The sequence below is a fragment of the Vombatus ursinus genome, unplaced genomic scaffold (assembly GCF_900497805.2).
Source record: "Vombatus ursinus unplaced genomic scaffold, bare-nosed wombat genome assembly UNPS02014799.1, whole genome shotgun sequence".
NCBI classification, from domain to species: Eukaryota; Metazoa; Chordata; class Mammalia; order Diprotodontia; family Vombatidae; genus Vombatus; species Vombatus ursinus.
The window spans coordinates 30,178,241-30,195,584 of NW_020954577.1; the positions used below are offsets into that span (position 1 = coordinate 30,178,241).

The 17,344-nt window shown below is 48.1% G+C and overlaps 1 protein-coding gene across 2 annotated transcripts in view; it reads left to right on the forward strand.

Moving 5' to 3' along the window:
• The first annotated feature begins 204 nt into the window (after positions 1-204).
• Positions 205-17,344, forward strand: part of GALNT15 (polypeptide N-acetylgalactosaminyltransferase 15) — a 46,287-nt gene continuing 29,147 nt past the window's right edge. Inside the window, exons 1-2 of one of the 2 annotated variants that reach the window (XM_027872332.1) lie at positions 205-1,475; positions 14,168-14,334. In XM_027872332.1, coding sequence (XP_027728133.1) covers positions 904-1,475; positions 14,168-14,334 — 739 coding nt within the window. In that variant the 5' untranslated portion in view covers positions 205-903. The remainder of the gene's footprint in view (positions 1,476-14,167; positions 14,335-17,344) is intronic. The other variant, XM_027872331.1, reaches the window with a different exon arrangement.

Sequence of the window (17,344 nt, forward strand, 5' to 3'; positions counted from 1 at the left end):
CCCACCTCCTGGGGATGCTGCAGGCTTTCTATAATGGGAGGGAAGGGAGGGAAGCATGGGGGAGAGCAGCAAGGAAAAACTTCCTCTGTAAGTTCTGGAAGGAAAAGAAATCCGTTCTAGAAAGAGATTGTAATCTGGATTCCTGAGTTGTTCCTGTTTTGATCTGGTTTTGGCAGAGTCCCTGCTTTCATTTTCTCCACAAGTCAGGCTCTGCAGAGTTGGGATAGGCCAAGGAACAGTGAGGGCATTAGGACCGAGAGAAAGACACCCACTTTGCTCTGTATTATGTCTGGCCAAAGGCTCCCTGACTGAGTGCTGGAGCTCTGTGTGAAAGAAAGTCAGGGGCTGACTCGTTTACATCTGTTGATCTGACCTGCCTTGAACCATCAAAACAGGGAACTGCGGCTGTCAAAGCTGTTTGGGAGAAGGCCCACCCAGCTCACCCCGGGCATCTATTAGCAACTTGGCCAGGGCAGGAAAACACAGTGGAAGAAGCAATTGAGAAAGATGGACCGATAATTTTTAAAAATTGTTTGCAAGATAAAGAAAAGGGGCAACCGTGGTGGTGGTGGGAGGTGTGGGTGGGCAGGGAAACCTAAGCTTAGGTCAGCCCCAGGGGGCTTATGAGCAGTTAACAGAACTACTCTGCAGGGGAGGGAAGGGTTCAAGCGTGTGTCCGAGGAGAGCGGAGTCATCTGCAGCCGGCAGGTACTCCAGACTGCTGGCAGATGCTGGAGGGAGGCGTGAGACCACGTTAAGTGACAGGCACGTGTTTGGTGGGAGGGAGCCCCAGGAAGCTGCTCCGCTGGAGGCCGCCTGCCCCGGGGGCCACTTAAGCGAGGGTCCGGCAGACCTCTGGGACAGGACGAACATGACCTGCTGCACTGGGGGACCTCGTGCACCATGCTCTTGAGGAGGCGCTCCAGAGCCTGGCCCCGCAGGCTGCAGTTTCTGGTGGTGGTGTTGATGCTGGGATGCTTACTGGTGACGGTGACCGTGCTGCACCCGCCCCCTCAGGACCTCTTCGGGGATCCCTCGGCCCAGGCTGAGAAGCCCAGCCCTCAAGTGGGCTATCAGGTGGACTTTGGCAAACCCCAGGACTGGGTGCTGGAGACTGAGGAAGAGAGTCAGGAGTACTACCCCCTGGAGGGCCTGGCCCCCTTCATCTCCCTGAAAGAGGATGAGCTCCTGATGGCCGTGGCCTCCCCTAGGGACAGGAGGAACCAGAGCCAGACCAGGAAGAGAGGGGGCTACCGGCTGGTCAAGCGGCCGGGCAGGAGGCTGGAGGAGGGAGCCCTGGACAGACCGGCCTTGCACTGGGGGGCCGAGCTGGAGGGCCTCTCCCTGCCGGACTCTGAGGCAGACGATGGGCAAGAGCAGCCGGACACGTTTGGATTGGACACCTATGGCTTCAACGAAGCCTTAAGCCAGCAGATCTCCCTGCGCAGGGAGCTGCCTGAGGTCCGCAATCCTCTGTAAGTAAGTCTCTGCCTCCCTCTCCTGCCCCCTACCCTCCCTGCTCCGAAAAAGAGGGCATCCCTTCAGGATTCTCTCCACCCCTTTCATCCCTCCCCTACGGGGGCATCTCTAGCCAACCCTGAGCATCCTCCCCCTACCTCTGCTCCTCCTTCTCCCCACTGACTCTGGGAGGAAGAGCTGGAAGGGGCCAGCTAGTCCAAGCCCCCGCGTTTGACAGATGGGCAAACTGAGGCCCAGGGAGGAGAAGCAACTGGCCGGAGGTCTGAATAGCAGAGCCCGAGCTTTAAAGCAGGTCCAGTGGCTTTAACTCTGGTGCCCTTTTGACTCTGTCCTAGACCTGGGCTTGTGGGAGGCTGGCGCCCTGAAGCAAAGCTCCTTTATCCACCCCCGCCGTCCACGGAGAGCAGAAAATGCCGTTTGCGTCGGGCTTGCTTCAGTTGTTAAGGCCTTGCCAACACTGGGCAGCTGAGCATACCAAAGAGGCTAGGTTGGGAAGGAGAAACCTTCTTGCCCTGTCTTCCTTCTGGTTCCTAAAGGAGAACCCGAGCACCCCTGGGTTCTGATTCCAGCTGTCCCCAATGGAGCATGTGTCTTTGTACCAGTCTTTTTCCTCAGCCATAAAGGAGGGGGCTTGGATTTGGTGATTTCTAAGATTCCCCTCCCACCCGGGAAGTTCTGTGATTCTAGGAACTGAATCAATTCTGCTCTTACTGTTGTTACTTGAGATGATTTTTGATAGAAAGCGAGTCACAGAAGATAGAATGCCAGATTCAGAGAGGGGGAGCTGGGTTCAAATCTTGCCTCTTACTGCTTACTAGCCATGTGACCATGGAGAAATTACCTCAGTTGCCTCATCTGTAAAATGGGGAAAACAAAATGTGCAATATCCCCCTCACTGGCCTGTTGTAAGGCTGAAATGAGATAGCAAATAAAAAAAAGACTGTAGCTCGAAAGGTAAGAAGGAACATGGCACGGTCAAAGGCAGAGTCTTTTTTTCTGGTGCACACTTTACTATGTGACCATGGTCAGGGACTCAGGAAACCCTTTAAGCAGATGAGCTGCCAATCAGACCAGGATGGAGAGTTTCCACACTGGGAGTTCCCCCACACTGATGAAATCACAAGTCTGGATGAAAAACAAAGTGCTACATAAATACCAGATGTCATTGAGAAAGATGGAATAATAATTTTTATTACTCATTATTGATCCAAAGTATCAAAAAAATGGCAGTCACATTCCAAGGACACTCAGTGATGGAGCGCTTGCCAAACCTGAGTGACTCAGGAGCCTGACAGCATTCCCAAGAGGTAAGCTGTGAATGCGGCGGTCCAAGCCCAAGATGCTCCAGGCCCAGAGAGGCGATCTTGCTCTGTCCAACTGACTCTGGGTAACAGCACTCGATGGAGAGCGAAAGCAAGGCAGGCAGAGATTATGACCCTGGACTTGGAGACTTCGAGTACAATCTATCTGCCATCTATCTATCTGTCTGTCTGTCTGTCTGTCTATCTACCTACCTACCTAGCTATCATCCATCCATCTACTTACCTATCATCTATCCACCCATCTATCTAGCTCTCTACCCATCATCTTTCTATCTACCTACCTATCATTTATCTATCTTTCTATCATGTATTTCTAATAACCCAGAACCAAGAGCACTCTGAAGAGGAGAAAGACAATGTTCTGACTGAGAAACTCTGCGATACCCTGGCCTCAAGCTCCCTGCTTGGCCGCTAACTAGTTGTGGGGCCTCAGGCAGTCACCTCATCCATCAAGCCTTGGTTTCCTTGCCTGTAGAATGCGGAGGGGGGCCGGTGTTGAACTAGATGAACTCCAAGGCCTCTTTGGATTTCCTGGAGTCAGGAAGACCTGAATTCAAATCCAGCTTCAGACACTTACTAGCTATGTGACCCTGGCCAAGTGACAACCTTTGTCTATATCAGTTTCCTCATCTGTAAAACGGGGATAATAATAGCACCTATTTTGCAAGGCTGATGTGAGGATCAAATGAGATAATATTTGTAAACAGTGCTTAGCACAATGCCTGGCACATAGTAGGTGCTACAGAAATACTTGTTTCCTTCCCTCCCCCACCTCCCTTTGACTAATAGATCTGTGCTCATCTGATCCTTTAAGTTACACTTGTCCTTGAAGCTGAGTTAGAGTTTTCCAGAGGGCTCCAGGGTTTATTATTGTGGGGAGACCAACTCATCATTTTGTGTTGCGTTGTGGTGTGTGTGTGTGTGTGTAAGAGACAGATGGAGGAGAGAGAGACAGAGATATAGAAATAGAGAGAGGAGAAAGAGAGGAAGGAGAGAGACAGAGGAGAGAGAGACAAAAAGAGGAGAGACAGATAGAAGGAAGACTGATGGAAGAAAGAAGGGAGAGAGAAGAGAAGAGAGAGAGGAAGAGAGAGAAGGAGAGGAGGGAAGAGAAAGAGAGGAGGGAGGAGAGAGGGAAAGAGGGAGGGAGGGAGGAAGAGGGAGAGACAGAGAGAGAGACAGAGAGGGAGGGAGAGAGAGAGGGAGAGGAAGAGGGAGAGGGAGAAGACAGAGACAGAGAGGAGAGAGACAGAGAGACAGAGAGGGAGATCTATCCCCAGCTGGGTGAAACCCAAGGCAGAGTTTTCTTGGGGTGGACAGTAACCCTTGCCCATCATTAGTGGTTTCAGAAAGGTTCCTGTCTGAACTGGGTTGTGAACTGGAAGTGGGCTGGGGGGTCTGGGAATATTTTCCCTTAGTTCTCAGTCCTTAGTCCTGCATCCTCTGCCGACGGGACTGGCCACTTTCCCTGCAAGCAATCTGCTCACTTAGCCAGGAGGGCTGGAGGCCCCCAGTCATTTTCCAAGGTTTGTGGTGCCCCCTGCTGGCACAAGGATGTAATAAAGGACATCCGAGCAGATCCCTGCTCATAGGAAGGAGATCAAGGTCAGGCAGAGCGGAAAGCCACTGGACAGGCCAACACAGGGAGGGGTGGAGGAGGTGGGGGAGAAGAGCATGACATGAGCAACACTTCTTTTTTTTATGCAAATCTTAAAATCATTATTAAGTTTAAATGTTTATATATTTAATATCAGGAAATAACTCTCTCCAAGAGCAATTAGGTGTTTCACAATTAATCAATCGATCAGCAGACATTTACTATGTGCCTACTATGTTTCCAGTACTATGCTAGACACCAAGGATACATATCAATCAACAGGCATTTATGAAGCACCTACTATGTGCCAGGCACTGCCAAATTCTGAGAACACAGAGACCAAAACAGTCCCTGCCTTCAAGGAACTTACCTTTACTTGTGTTACAAGGAAGGTTCGAAGTCTCTGGGGACGGCACCCCCAGGAAGCACCATCTTCAAAGCCAGCCTATGGTGCCCAGGTCCTCTAAGTGAATCCAGGAGGAAGCACATCGAATTCAGCCCCTCCTGGTCCTTCCCCACTGTACAGATGAAGACATTGAGGCCAAGAGATGTGTAGGGACTTATCTAGGCCTGGGGCTGGGAACCAAACCCAGTCTTCTTAAGAGCCAGTCCAAAACCCTTACCTCTTAGCATACGGCAGCTATCACCAGCATGGAACCATCCAGGGTGGAATGCCTGGCACAAATCTCAGCCCACTGGGAAGATGATGCTAGGTCACTGGGTAGAGTTTCCTACTCCCTTCCACCTTAAAAGAGAACCAAGTACACAGGCTACCTAATACCCCTACATTTGGGTAAATGCCCACTGGGGCAGCAGAGTCCTGGAGACAACCTTCCTTCTAACACAAGACCAACCCCTTCCCCACTTGGGCTTGGAACATCCAGGACAGTCTTTCACATATTCTCCTTCTCCTTCAAGATCCTGCATGCATCTCCTCCCTGAAGACTTTCCAGAGATGTCCGGCTTCATTCACTGCAGTAATGTACCTGTCCAATCCTGCCTACCTGATTCATTCCTTGTCCTAACACCTTTTTACTCAGCACCTACTATGGACCCAGCTCTGTCCATTTAACTGTAATAAGTGCTTATTAAACACCTACTATGCACAAGGCACTGGGCTAGGTGCTGGGGATAGAAAGATGAACAAAGACAGTCCCTACCCTCTGAGGCCTTGGTGTAGAGGATAAAGGGCCAGAGTATGGAGAGATAAGGTGGATGGGAAGCCAACCTGCAGGCTAAAAAACTAGTTCATGTCCCACCTGGGGAAGTTATAACCTCCCAGTATTCCAGGTAATGCTCAAACTGTACGCAGCAAATAAGGTGGTGATCTACACTGGTGGAGGGAGTTCCCTATATTAATGAATTCTCAGGACCAGTCCCCATCCCTCTCCCTTGTAATCTGAAAGACCTGAGTTCAAATCCTGTCTCTGATACATACCCGCTATGTGAGGGCCAAATAAAATAATGCATGTAGCTCCCCTCAAAGCATTATGTTCATTATTATACATATGCTTACTGTTTTTACATACAATGATATTTGTTATCATTATTATTTATAACTCTATGTCAGCTATATTTGTCGCTAATGTAATTCCTGGTAGGAGCCCGGAGGATGCGCAGAAATGTATGGTATAAGGTGGGCAGTGATGGCCACGGAAGAGAGCCCATGTGTTCTGGGAAAATCTGCAGAGGGGATGGGCATGTTAGGTCAAATAAGAAGATGAGCCATCAGGTGATGGATGTCACAGGGTCAGAGATGAGTTAAGTGTCAGTGAAGATGCATGAGGCCACTGTGGGCTAGCCTGGAAGGCTTCATGGAAAAGGGGCTATTTGAGTTGGGCGGGAGGATGAATGCAGAGCAGTTAGGAGGCGCTCCCCAAGTATCTAGCACTCAGACGTCCTCCTCTGAACAACTGTGGTGGTTTCAGTGGAGCAGGTCTGTTTTTATGTCTCCAATGCTTATGTTCATGGTTTGTGGGCTCCACTGTTATCCTCAAAATACCAGAAGAAGATGAGGAAGGTCTCCCAACACAGGCAGTTTGGTACTGTGGGAAGAGCTGGCTTCAGAGTCAGAGGACCTGTTGCTCTGTGTGGCCTTGGGCAAATCACTTTGTCTCCTCTGGGCCTCTGTTTTCCTCTCCTTAAAATGGAAGAAACCAGCCCTGGGTGGCCTCTGAAGGCCTTTCTGGCTGTCACTCTGTGATCCATGCTAGCTGGTAATGTGCTGGAAGGACATGAGCAAGAGGGGCCCAGGATAGGCAGGCTGGGATGGGGTCAGTCTGCATTGATGAGATCCCACAGGGCCATTTAGAATGTTTTCATGTCTCACTGTCCCATCAGTTCTAGGGGCATGGAGCTGGTGAGAATGGTGCTGGTTAGGACACCCAACCTGAGCTGTTTCTTGTTCCTCCAGGCCCTCCCTACCCTCAGCTTTTTGATCTGTCCTCGATGCAAAAGGGAAGGCAGACTACTGACTAGACATCGAGATCTTCCTTTGCTTTCTCCCTCCCTCCTTCCCCAGAGAGGCAAAACTAGGCAGAGCTCAGAACAAGTCCTTCGCAGCTTGCTTATATCGGGAAGGTTGAGGGTCCTGACTGGACAGTTCCATCCAGATACAAGTGAGGTTAAAGCATGAATTAGCCCATCCTGACTGTCCTGCACAACCTGAGCAGGACCTGATGCTGAGGGGGTGGGCGCACCCAGGGAAGGGGTCAGGGGAAGAGGGTGTCAGGAATGCAGAGTGCCAGTGACCCCCTCCTGGCGCCCAGTCTAGCCAGTTCAAGAAAGGGAAAACAACCCCAGCACAACTCTTCACTCTGGGTCCCCCTGAGGACCAGCTGGCGGGGAGAGCGTAGTGAGGTCACAGCGACCAGGCCCTCTCTTTTTCGGCAGCCCCTCCCATTCTCCTGCCCATGATCAGTCCTCAGAGGGCAAAGGCACTTTATCGTATCGTACACATTTAATTCAACATATATTTATCAAATGAGATAATATCTGCAAATCACTTAGCACAATATATAGGCTGCTGTTCTCCCTTTCCTTTATTAAGCCCTGATGGTGGGCAGAGTGTGGTGCTAGGCTCTTGGGAATATGTTTTGATAAGAAACCAAGCGTGCTTTCATGAAGCTTTGTTGTTGTTCAGTCATTTCAGTTATGTCCGACTCTTGGTGACCCCATTTGGGGTTTTCTTGGCAGACACTGGAATGGTTTGCCATTCCTTCTCCAGCTCATTTTACAGATGAAGAAACTGAGGCAAACAGGGTTCAGTGACTTGCCCAAGGTCACACAGACAGTAAATGTCTGAGACCAGATTTGAACTCAGGTCTTCCAGACTCCAGAGTCAGCTATGCCACCAGCTACACCACCATGCTGCCAGTCACCCAGTTTTATAACCTCAGAGTCACTGCTGACTCTTTATTCTCAGTCACCCTCCACAGCCAATCACTTGCCAGATTTTGTTGAGTCAGCCTCTCTGGCCTCCATACCCTCCTCTCTGCTCACATGACCCGTACCCTACTTCAGGTTGTCATGACTTCACACCTGGATGGCTGCAGTAACCTCCAAATGGCCCCCATGTGCCTAGCCTCTCCTCGATTTAATCCATTCTCTGCACAGTGGCCAAAATGATTCCTCTAAGACATGGATCCCATGATGTCACTTCCCTGGTCCACAGGTTTTAGTGCTTTTCGGTTGCCTCTAAGAGGAAGTACAAACTCCGCTGCTTGGCATTGAAACCAAATGTCCATGAAGGACATTAATCCCTTCATCGTCTGGCTCCAACCTATCAACTCATTTCACATCACCCCCTCCATGCACTCAACATACCATCCAGACTGGCCTATTTGCTGTCCCTGAACTTGGCATTCTATCCCCCACCTCCTGTCTCTGCTCATGCCTGGAATGTCCTCCTGTCTCACACCCACCTCCAAGAATTCACCCCAAAGCACAGCAGACACAGTGCTAGACCTGCAGCTATGTGATCCTGGGCCAAGTCTCTTAACCTCTCAGGGCCTCATTTTCCTTATCTGCAAAATGGGGATAATGACAGCAACTACCTCTCAGGGTTGTTATGAAGATGAAATGAGATATTTCTAAAACCCTTGGCAAACCTGAAAACCTACAATAGATGCCAGCTATCATCATCATCATCATCATCATCATCATCAGCACCATCATCATTATCATCACCACCATCATTATCATCACCATCTTCATGATCACCATCATCATCATCACCATCACCATCATCATCATCATCACCATCATCACCATCATCATCACCATCATCACCATTATCACCATTATGATGGTGATGATGATGATGTTGAGACCTTTCCTGATTCTTCCCAGGATCTCTCTCAAAACCCTGACTTCATCTACATTTGCATTCACTTCTCTGTGTGCATGTTGTTCAGTAGAGTGGGAGTTTCCTGAGGGCAGGGGCTGCTTTATTCTTGTCATTCCACAGCACTAGCATATTGCCAGACACTTAGTAAGAGCTTAATAAATGTCCACTGAATTAAACTGTTGACTTGAATTATATAAAGAGAAGTAGAAGGAAGAGTCAGCAAGAGACTTGGGCTGAAATCTCAGCTTCTGCCCTTGATATCCATGTGACTGTGAGTCAACTTGATTTACTTATCTCTAAAAAGGGGCTAATACTATTATTAGACCTGCCTCACCAGGTTGTTGGGATCTCAACCCTTCCTAAGCCTGAAAGTACCATAGATGTAGGTGTTATATGATGATTATTATATTCATTTGTTGTGGCAAATGAGCAAAAAAGGATTGCATAGAAACAGTGATTAATAAAGGTGAATTCATTGAGTTCATTACTTAATCAAAGTCAATTCTTACTTGCTGTGTGCTTCAGGGCAAATCATCTATCTGGCAAATGCAGATAATAGAACCTACTTGTCCTCTCAGGGCTGCTGAGAGGTCAGCTGAGCTCAAGCCCGTGTGAGCACTGGGCATTCTCTGGAGGACAAGTGACTTCTATATCCAGGGTGTGGTCAACTTTCAGTCCTCTGTGAATGGATTATCCACTTTGCAGGTGATACAAGGCTAACCTCCTCCAGCCCCCCTTCCAACTGGTTCCCCATCTACAAACAGCAGGGCTTTTCCCAGGAAGGGCCAGAGCCTGGGTAAGTGCGAACATGGCGGAGCACGTGTGTGTGTCTCTGGCCATTGGATGTGGGGGCTGAGCATGACTTTTGTACCAGCTGGATGTCTTCTGTCTGTTAGGTTATCAAGAATTTATCTTCATCTAGAGAGCTAACTATATGCTGTTGTTATGACTGTTGCCAGTTGTCACGCTTCGAAGCCATGGTAGAGATCTAATTCAGTTCAATGTGCAAAGCTCTGTGCCAGGGGCTAGCTTTATAAGATCACAGTTCCTATCTGCTGAATTGATATCATATTAAATCTATAATAACAACAGCCTAGAACAGTAAGACAAAGCCAAATTATACAGTCAAATTATACTAGTCAACAATAAATATAATTACTATTTTTGTTCTTAGTCTGATCTTATATTTAATGATGATAATGATGAGTTAGCACGGCTTAGTAGTTAGAAAGCCAGACTTAGAGTCAGGAAAACCTGGGTTCAAGCCCTGTCCCTGACCAGTACTGGTTGTGTGACCTTGGACGAGTCACTTAACCCTTCAATGTCCCAGGCAACTCTTTAAGATACTGCTGATCAGCATAGGTGAAGGAGGTTTCCTCACAAGGAGCCCCCTCTACCAATGAACTCTCACGATCAGACCAAAAATATGGACATAATTATTTATCCCCCACAAGTCTTACTCTGATGACCCAGGGCACAAGATAATATTTACAAAGTGCTCAGCACAGTACCTGGCACAAAGTAGGTGTTTAATAAATGTTTATTCCATTCTGTGGTGGTTGGGCACATGGTATAGCAGGTTTTTCTATGCTGAAATGACTTCAAAGATGGCAGCCCTACCTACAGACTTTGTTTGTTATCTGATGACAGGCCTCACTAAGTATGGGGAGGCTCATCACCAGCGGTATGGACACATGGGGATGAATTCCTTGGCCATGGCAACTCCCTCTCCCCACAAAAAAGAAAAAAAACCCAAAGTAATTATTAATAATAGCTCATCTTTGTGCTTTAAGACTTGCAAAACACTTCACATACATTATTTCATTTTATCCTCACAACAATCCCATGAGATGGATTCTATCATTACCCTATTTTGCAGTTGAGGAAACAGAGGCAGAGTGAGGTTTAAGTGACTTGCCCAGGGTCACACAACTAGAAAATTTCTGAGGCAGGATTTGAACTCAGATTCTCCTGTCTCTAAGCCCAATACTCTCTATTCACTGCACCACAGAGCTGCCCTAAAATGGGCCCCAGTCCCACAATGGCTCTCTTCTGTTTCCACAGTGACTGTGACAGAAATACTCCATTTGAATATAATTATATCGGACTGACCCTGGAGAAGGGAATTCTCAGGGAGGAAACTCCCTCTAACAATGCAGATCTGCTACTTGCAGCCCTATCACATGGCCTAGGGGCACCAAGGAACGTTGGGGTTTGATCCCTCTTCATGGCCACCTGTCCAGGTTGGTGAAGACGGACAAGATAACAGATCTCACAGCCAGGAATGTCAGCACTAGGAGTGATCAGTTGCTTCTTTTTTTCTAATAAGGAAATTTCCACCTACAGAGAGCTTGTGTGCCTGGTCTGGGGCTCTAGGTTGTCTTAGTTCTTTTGAAGGCCTGGGAAGGCCTGGAGGGTCATCCATGGCACCCCGTCCACTGCCAAACAGTTACTGCAGCTCATGGAGCACCAGGTTTCTCAGTTATAGAATAAAAGAGTTTTTCCCAGAACCACCAGAGTTTCCCAGTCAATTTACTGGTCCAGGGGGAGGCTCATAAAAATCCCAAGCCCAAACATGGCTCTTCGCTGTGGGTTTGCCTCTTTTCCCCATAACCTTTTCTTCCAAATACACAAAGGAGGCTACTCCTCTGTGTCCTTGGCTGAATCTAATGACCTCCCCAGTTACATGTATGATACACGGCCAGTGTAGAAGACCTTAAACATTTAATTCACAAGATCACGGAGTTGGAGCAAGAAGAGGCTTCAGAGGCCGTCTGGACCCGTGTCTTCATTTTAGAGATGGTGCAGCCAACGTCCAGAGGTAAAGTGACTTGCCCCAGGTCACAAAAGTAGTAGGTAACAACTTGGCCTTGGGACTCCAAAACCATGGCTGTTTCTGGCATACCAAATTCATTTCAAGTCAACCTGCATTTATTAAGCGCCTGCTAGTGCAAAGTACTGAGGACCCAAGGATGAAAACAGAGCGGTCCCTTCCCTGAAGGCGTTTGCGTTATAAAAGACACTTTTCTCCCCATCCCCTCCATCCTTCCCACCCCCTCTGTTCTCATCAGATACACAATGGCATTCTTGATCTGACTGCTCACTGGAAATATTCAGGTCGCCTCCAAACCTCATGAGACTTGTATGTTCAAGAGCCCAGTGGGACATAGGAGTCCTGGCTTTGACAGGATTCTCAGAGCTTTTGTTCCCCACCTTTCTCACATCCACATCGTTGTATGCGTCCCTACAGAGATGGAGAAGCCCCTGCTCTGCAGATGACACCCTCACTCCCCCTCCCCCAAAAAAGAAATCAAACACACCGACACCTTATTTCCAGGCCCACCTGGAACCGCAGAAAGAAGCTTCATGCAGCGCGGCCCCGACTGGGCCTGCCTCCCATTCACATCGCCTTGCCAGACACAAAATAATAAACCTCTGGCTTCTCTTAAAAGGTTCTAATAGGCCACGAGACACGACCGCCTGCCAGACTTCTGTTTGTAATATTCAGCTCCCTGGTCCAGGATCATGTCAAACAGCTTCATCATCGCACACAAACCACAAACCAGGTTCGCCCAGAGTACAGATGCTTCTCCCCGATACACCAACTTCTGAGGCTTTCTGCTCCTCTCTGCTAATGACTCTCTAGTCTCATGGAAAGGGGCCAGACTCACCACCCTCAAAAATGGGATCACTCTGCTGGGCACTGCCTGGAGAAGCCCCCGTCTCGGAGAAGGCTTTCCAACGGTTTTCAAAGCTCCAGCAAGCCGACGATCACTCTAGGCAGCCCTCTGTGCCCCAGCCCCACTGACATCCTCACCATCTTATAGTGGAAAGAGTGCGAACTTTGGAGCCAGAGGACCCGGGTTCGAATCTTGCCTCTGATGCTTACTCCCTAGGCAAAATTAGACCAATTAGCTAAGCTAGGAAGCTTAATTCAAACAGGACGTTCCCAGGACTCAGTTTCCTATAAAATTAGGGGTTAGCCTAGATGGCCCAGCTCTGCAATACAATCTCATGATCCCAATCTCAGTTTCCCTCTCCCTCGACAAAGAGAACATGAGCATCTCTTTGCTGAAAGTATGCTCCCACATACGAAAAATCTAATGAAAAGCCAAGCACAGGAATACTTGCTGATATTCATATAACACTTGAACGTTGGCAAAGTGCTATACACATGTAACCACTTGGTGGAGCTGTCGGCAGGGTTTGGAGGGTTAAAAGGAGAAGTGTAAGGAAGAGGTGCTCCTCTGTCCTCTTGCTCCCACCTTTGGAATTTGGGATGTGACCACTCTTCTCAGATTCTCTCCCTCCTTCCGGGGAGAGTTACAAGGGTAGAAAACAAACCTCAGATTCAGTTTGAATTCTGCTTTGGGGGAGTTTATAAAAAATTATTAATAATCAAAATCATAGAATTCTCTCTTATAGCTCTGAGCCCCCCAAGCTAGGATTTAAAAAGAAAGAAACCCTAGGTATTTTAGACAAAGGGATCAGGCCTCTCTTCCTTTTGATACCCATCCCAACCATTCACAAGTTCCACCAAAGCCCAGCTGTTCACAAATTATGACCAGTCATAATTTAATATCAAAGGGGAAAAAGCTTCTAAGGTACTATGAAAAATCACAAATTAGAAACAATTTAAGGAATAGGAAAATCTTGTAGTCAAATGCCTGCACCATAAATGTGGGGTGGGGGAGGTGGGAGAGGAAAGGAGAGGGAAGATCAATTACACACTTCACCAATCCATTCCATCTAACACCCCCCCCCCCCACTTTGGGATCTGAAGAGAGAAGCAGAAAACAATGCCATGGGCTCAGGACAGTACACCCTAGAATCCCTGAAATTAGGTCTCAGGGCCTCTCAGTTACTCCCAGGTTGGGGAGAAAAGCAGCTTGTCCCTTTCAAATGCATCCCCTTCCCCCACCCTGCCCCCAACTTTTTGTTTGTTTGTTTGTTTGTTTATGGAACGAATCAAAGAATTCCAGCTCATCCTTCTGAGAAGTAACAAGGATTATACAAGCATTATCTTATTTGACTCCCTGTAGCAACCCTGTGAAGGTGATACCAGAGCAGGAACTCTTAACCATTTTTGTGTCACAGACCCTTTTTTGTCAGGCTGGTGAAGCCTATGAACTCCTCTTGGAATAATGTTTTCAAAAGCATAAAATAAAATACCCAAGATTACCAAGCAAACCGATTATAGTGAAGTACCATTATCTATTTATCTGTCTGTCTGTCTGTCTATCTTTTTAAAGTTCATGGATCCCAGGTTAAGAGCGGCTACTATACCAAAAGAAGGCAAACCTGTAGTCTAGGGTAGCCCCATCTCGAGCCAGGAGAATGTGCCCGTTCTCCCTGGAAGGTCGTTCTCAGGCCGCTTATTCTTGGTTCTGCTTTTCTTCCCCGCCATCCTCTGACCCCCAGGTGCCTGCAGCAGGACTATGGTGACAATCTGCCCACAGCCAGCGTCGTCATCTGCTTCCACGACGAGGCCTGGTCTACCCTGCTCAGAACCGTGCACAGTGTCTTGGACACGACCCCCAGACCCTTCCTCAAGGAGATCATCCTTGTCGATGACCTCAGCCAACAAGGTAGAGGCTCCCCCCTCCACTCCCCATCCCCCTCTTTGGCCAATTTCTCTCTTAAAGTCGAAGACTTTGGGAACCAGGGAGGGTAGTGGGTGGGGAAGTTCAGCACATCAGTCATTGGTGAGCTAGTGATGGTGCAGCCCGGTGGAAAGGCTGCTTTGCCAAGACTCAAGAGACCTGGGATCTAGTTCTGCCACTAATTCTTTTTGTGATCTCAGACAAGGTAATCGTTTTGTGCCTCAGTTTCCCCTCCCTGTAAAAAAGTGTACTCTGAGGGCAGGGACAGCATGGCACAGTGGAAGAGAGGGACAGATTTGTAGTAAGAGACCTGGGTTTGAACCCTGGCTCTCCCACTTACTACCTGAGTGACCTTGAACAAGCCACATGACCATTTGGGTCTTAGTATTTTTTTTTGGGAAGGATCCCCCCAAAGTGATTTTTCTTCTGCCAATGCAGATCAGCTGCTCCTCTGTGGCCTCATATGGAGTCAAGGTCCCCTTATAGTCTTATATACAGAGGCTTGGCTTTGGGAGGTTAAGTTACTTGCCTATGTGGCCCTGAGCAAGTCACTTAACCCTGTTTGCCTCAGTTTCCTCATCTGTCAAATGAGCTGGAGAAGGAAATGGCAAACCACGCCAGTATCTTTGCCAGGAAAACCCCAACAGGGGGTCATGGAGAGTCAGACACAACAGAAAACAACAGCTAGCATAAGGCAGAGGTGGGGCTTGAACCCAGGCCTTCCAGAGTCCAGACTTAGCTCTATTTCACCTTGCTGCTTTCCTCTGCTTACTTGTTAGTTTTTGGCCAATGAAATCAGAGCCTCAGTTTACCCATCTTTAACGGTCCCTAGGCAGTGACCCTAGAGCTTTTCTACCTCTTGGGGCTGTCGTGAGGCAAAAATGATGGAACATTTGTAAAGCACTTTGCAAACTTCCAAGGCTGTATGAACACTGCTATTATTAGTATTATTTCAGTTCTATCTCACAAGGTTCTTGAGTAGATCAGAAGAGAAAACAGAAGTTAAAATGCCTCACAAATATGGAATACAGTCACAGCCCTGCTTAGCCAGAGATCAGTCATTGGACAATTTTAACCATTTCACACCATAGAACTCTCCCCACTCCCCCAGCTTACCCTACCCCAAACACATACGGAAAAGGCCTTAGCCAAGGCTGAAGCAACGGGTGATGTTTGCCTCAGTGGAGAACATGAGCATGGCCTTCAAACACCTGAAGGGCAGCGCTGTAGAAAACTGTGCCACCAAAGAGCCATTCATCATCATCATCATTATCATCATCTGACATTTCTATGTCTCTCACCATGTGCCAGGCACTGTGCTGGTGCTTCACAAACACCGAAACTTGTGATCCTCACAACTCTGGAGGAGAGGCAGTAGTGTTATCACCCCCACTTTTACAGATGGGGAAACTGAGGCAAACAGAGGTGAAGTGACTTGCGAGTAGAATTTACAGGGAGGAAGATTTAGGTTCAACATATATAGGAACCTCCCAGCAGTTACTCCAGAAATGGAACGGGATGCCTTGGAAAAGCAGTGAGCTTGGGCAGCGCAGTGGAGAGAACACAGGCCGTGGAGTCAGGGGAAGACCTGAGTTCTAATCCAGCCTCAGACACTTACTAGCTGTGTGACCTTGGGCAAGTCACTTGGCCTTGGGTGCCTCCGAAAGAAAAGAAAAGAAAAGAGGTGAGTTCTCTGAGGCTGGAGGTAGATAAGCCCAGGCTGGACAAGAAGAGTGGAGTGGTGAGGCTGTGGCTTCAGTCTGACCGCATGCCCACAGCATCACACAGAGGATCTGGGTATGAGGGACTTCAGAGACTTTCTGGTCCAATCCACCCTGAACTAAAGTACACTCCACAACAGACCCCACGAGGTGTCAACTTGCTTTCGCTTGAAGGTTTCTAGTGTGGGGGAGCTGGGGGTATACTAGAGCCAGCCCAATGCACAGGCTCAGGGGAGGTGATTGTTAAATGCTCACTGTGAGCAGTTACACCTTGGAAATCTTAGCAAAAGCTGCAAATCCAGATTTAATTTCTTGTTTTGTTGATTGTCTAGCTTTAAGAAAACCACAGAGAAAATGTTAATAATTTAGCCTAAACTTAAAAGTGCGTTGTGACTTTTTGGAGAGCCAGTTGTTAAACATCTACCAGCACACCCTGGGGAGAAATCCATCACCTCTGAAACAGCTGTCACAAAACTCAGGCACTTTGTATTTAGCTCCTCAGGTGGGTCATTATTGGCTCCATTTTCACAGACTCTTATAATAAGCTTGTTTTCCTGGTTTCTGAATTCCTAGCAGCCAGGGAGGGCAGGTTTTGTCAAAGACAGACACAATAATAGAGAAAAATTGGAGGAGGCGTCCAGTCGACTAAAAAGTAGATGAAACCTGTATTACTGCACAGGACAAGAGGTGGGCTAGTTCAGTGGAAAAAACACTGAATTTGGAGTCCTTAGACTTGAGCTTAAATCCCAGATCTGATACTTTCACTATGTGTGTGACTTTAGGAACCTTTCTGGGCCTCAGTTTGTTCATCTGTAAAATGGGAGAGTTGGACCAATGGGAAGGGAGGATGATCCTACGATAATTAGGGGACTAAAGGGTGACTCAGGCCTGCTACTTTGTAGCACAGAGGCCCAGCATTCCCAAAGGTAAGAGGGAGCATTTGGGTCCCCAAAGGGGAGCTCTCTGGGCCACTGCTTATGTTCCACGTGGACCTGGGGACTTCTCAAGTAACGCACCAGATCTAGGATCAAGATCAAGATCAGACCACAAAGCAGGAGCTCAATAAATACTGCTTCCTTCTTTCCTTCCTTCTTTTCTTCCTTCCTTCCTTCCTTCTTTTCTTCCTTCCTTCCTTCCTCCCTCCCTCCCTTCTTTCCTCTCTCCCTTCCTTCCTTCTCTCCATTCATTCATTCCCTCCAGATGGCATCTGCCTTGTGCCCAAACAGCAGGGGGGTTACCTGTGCTCTTCCAAGGGGTGAAATGAGGACCACAGG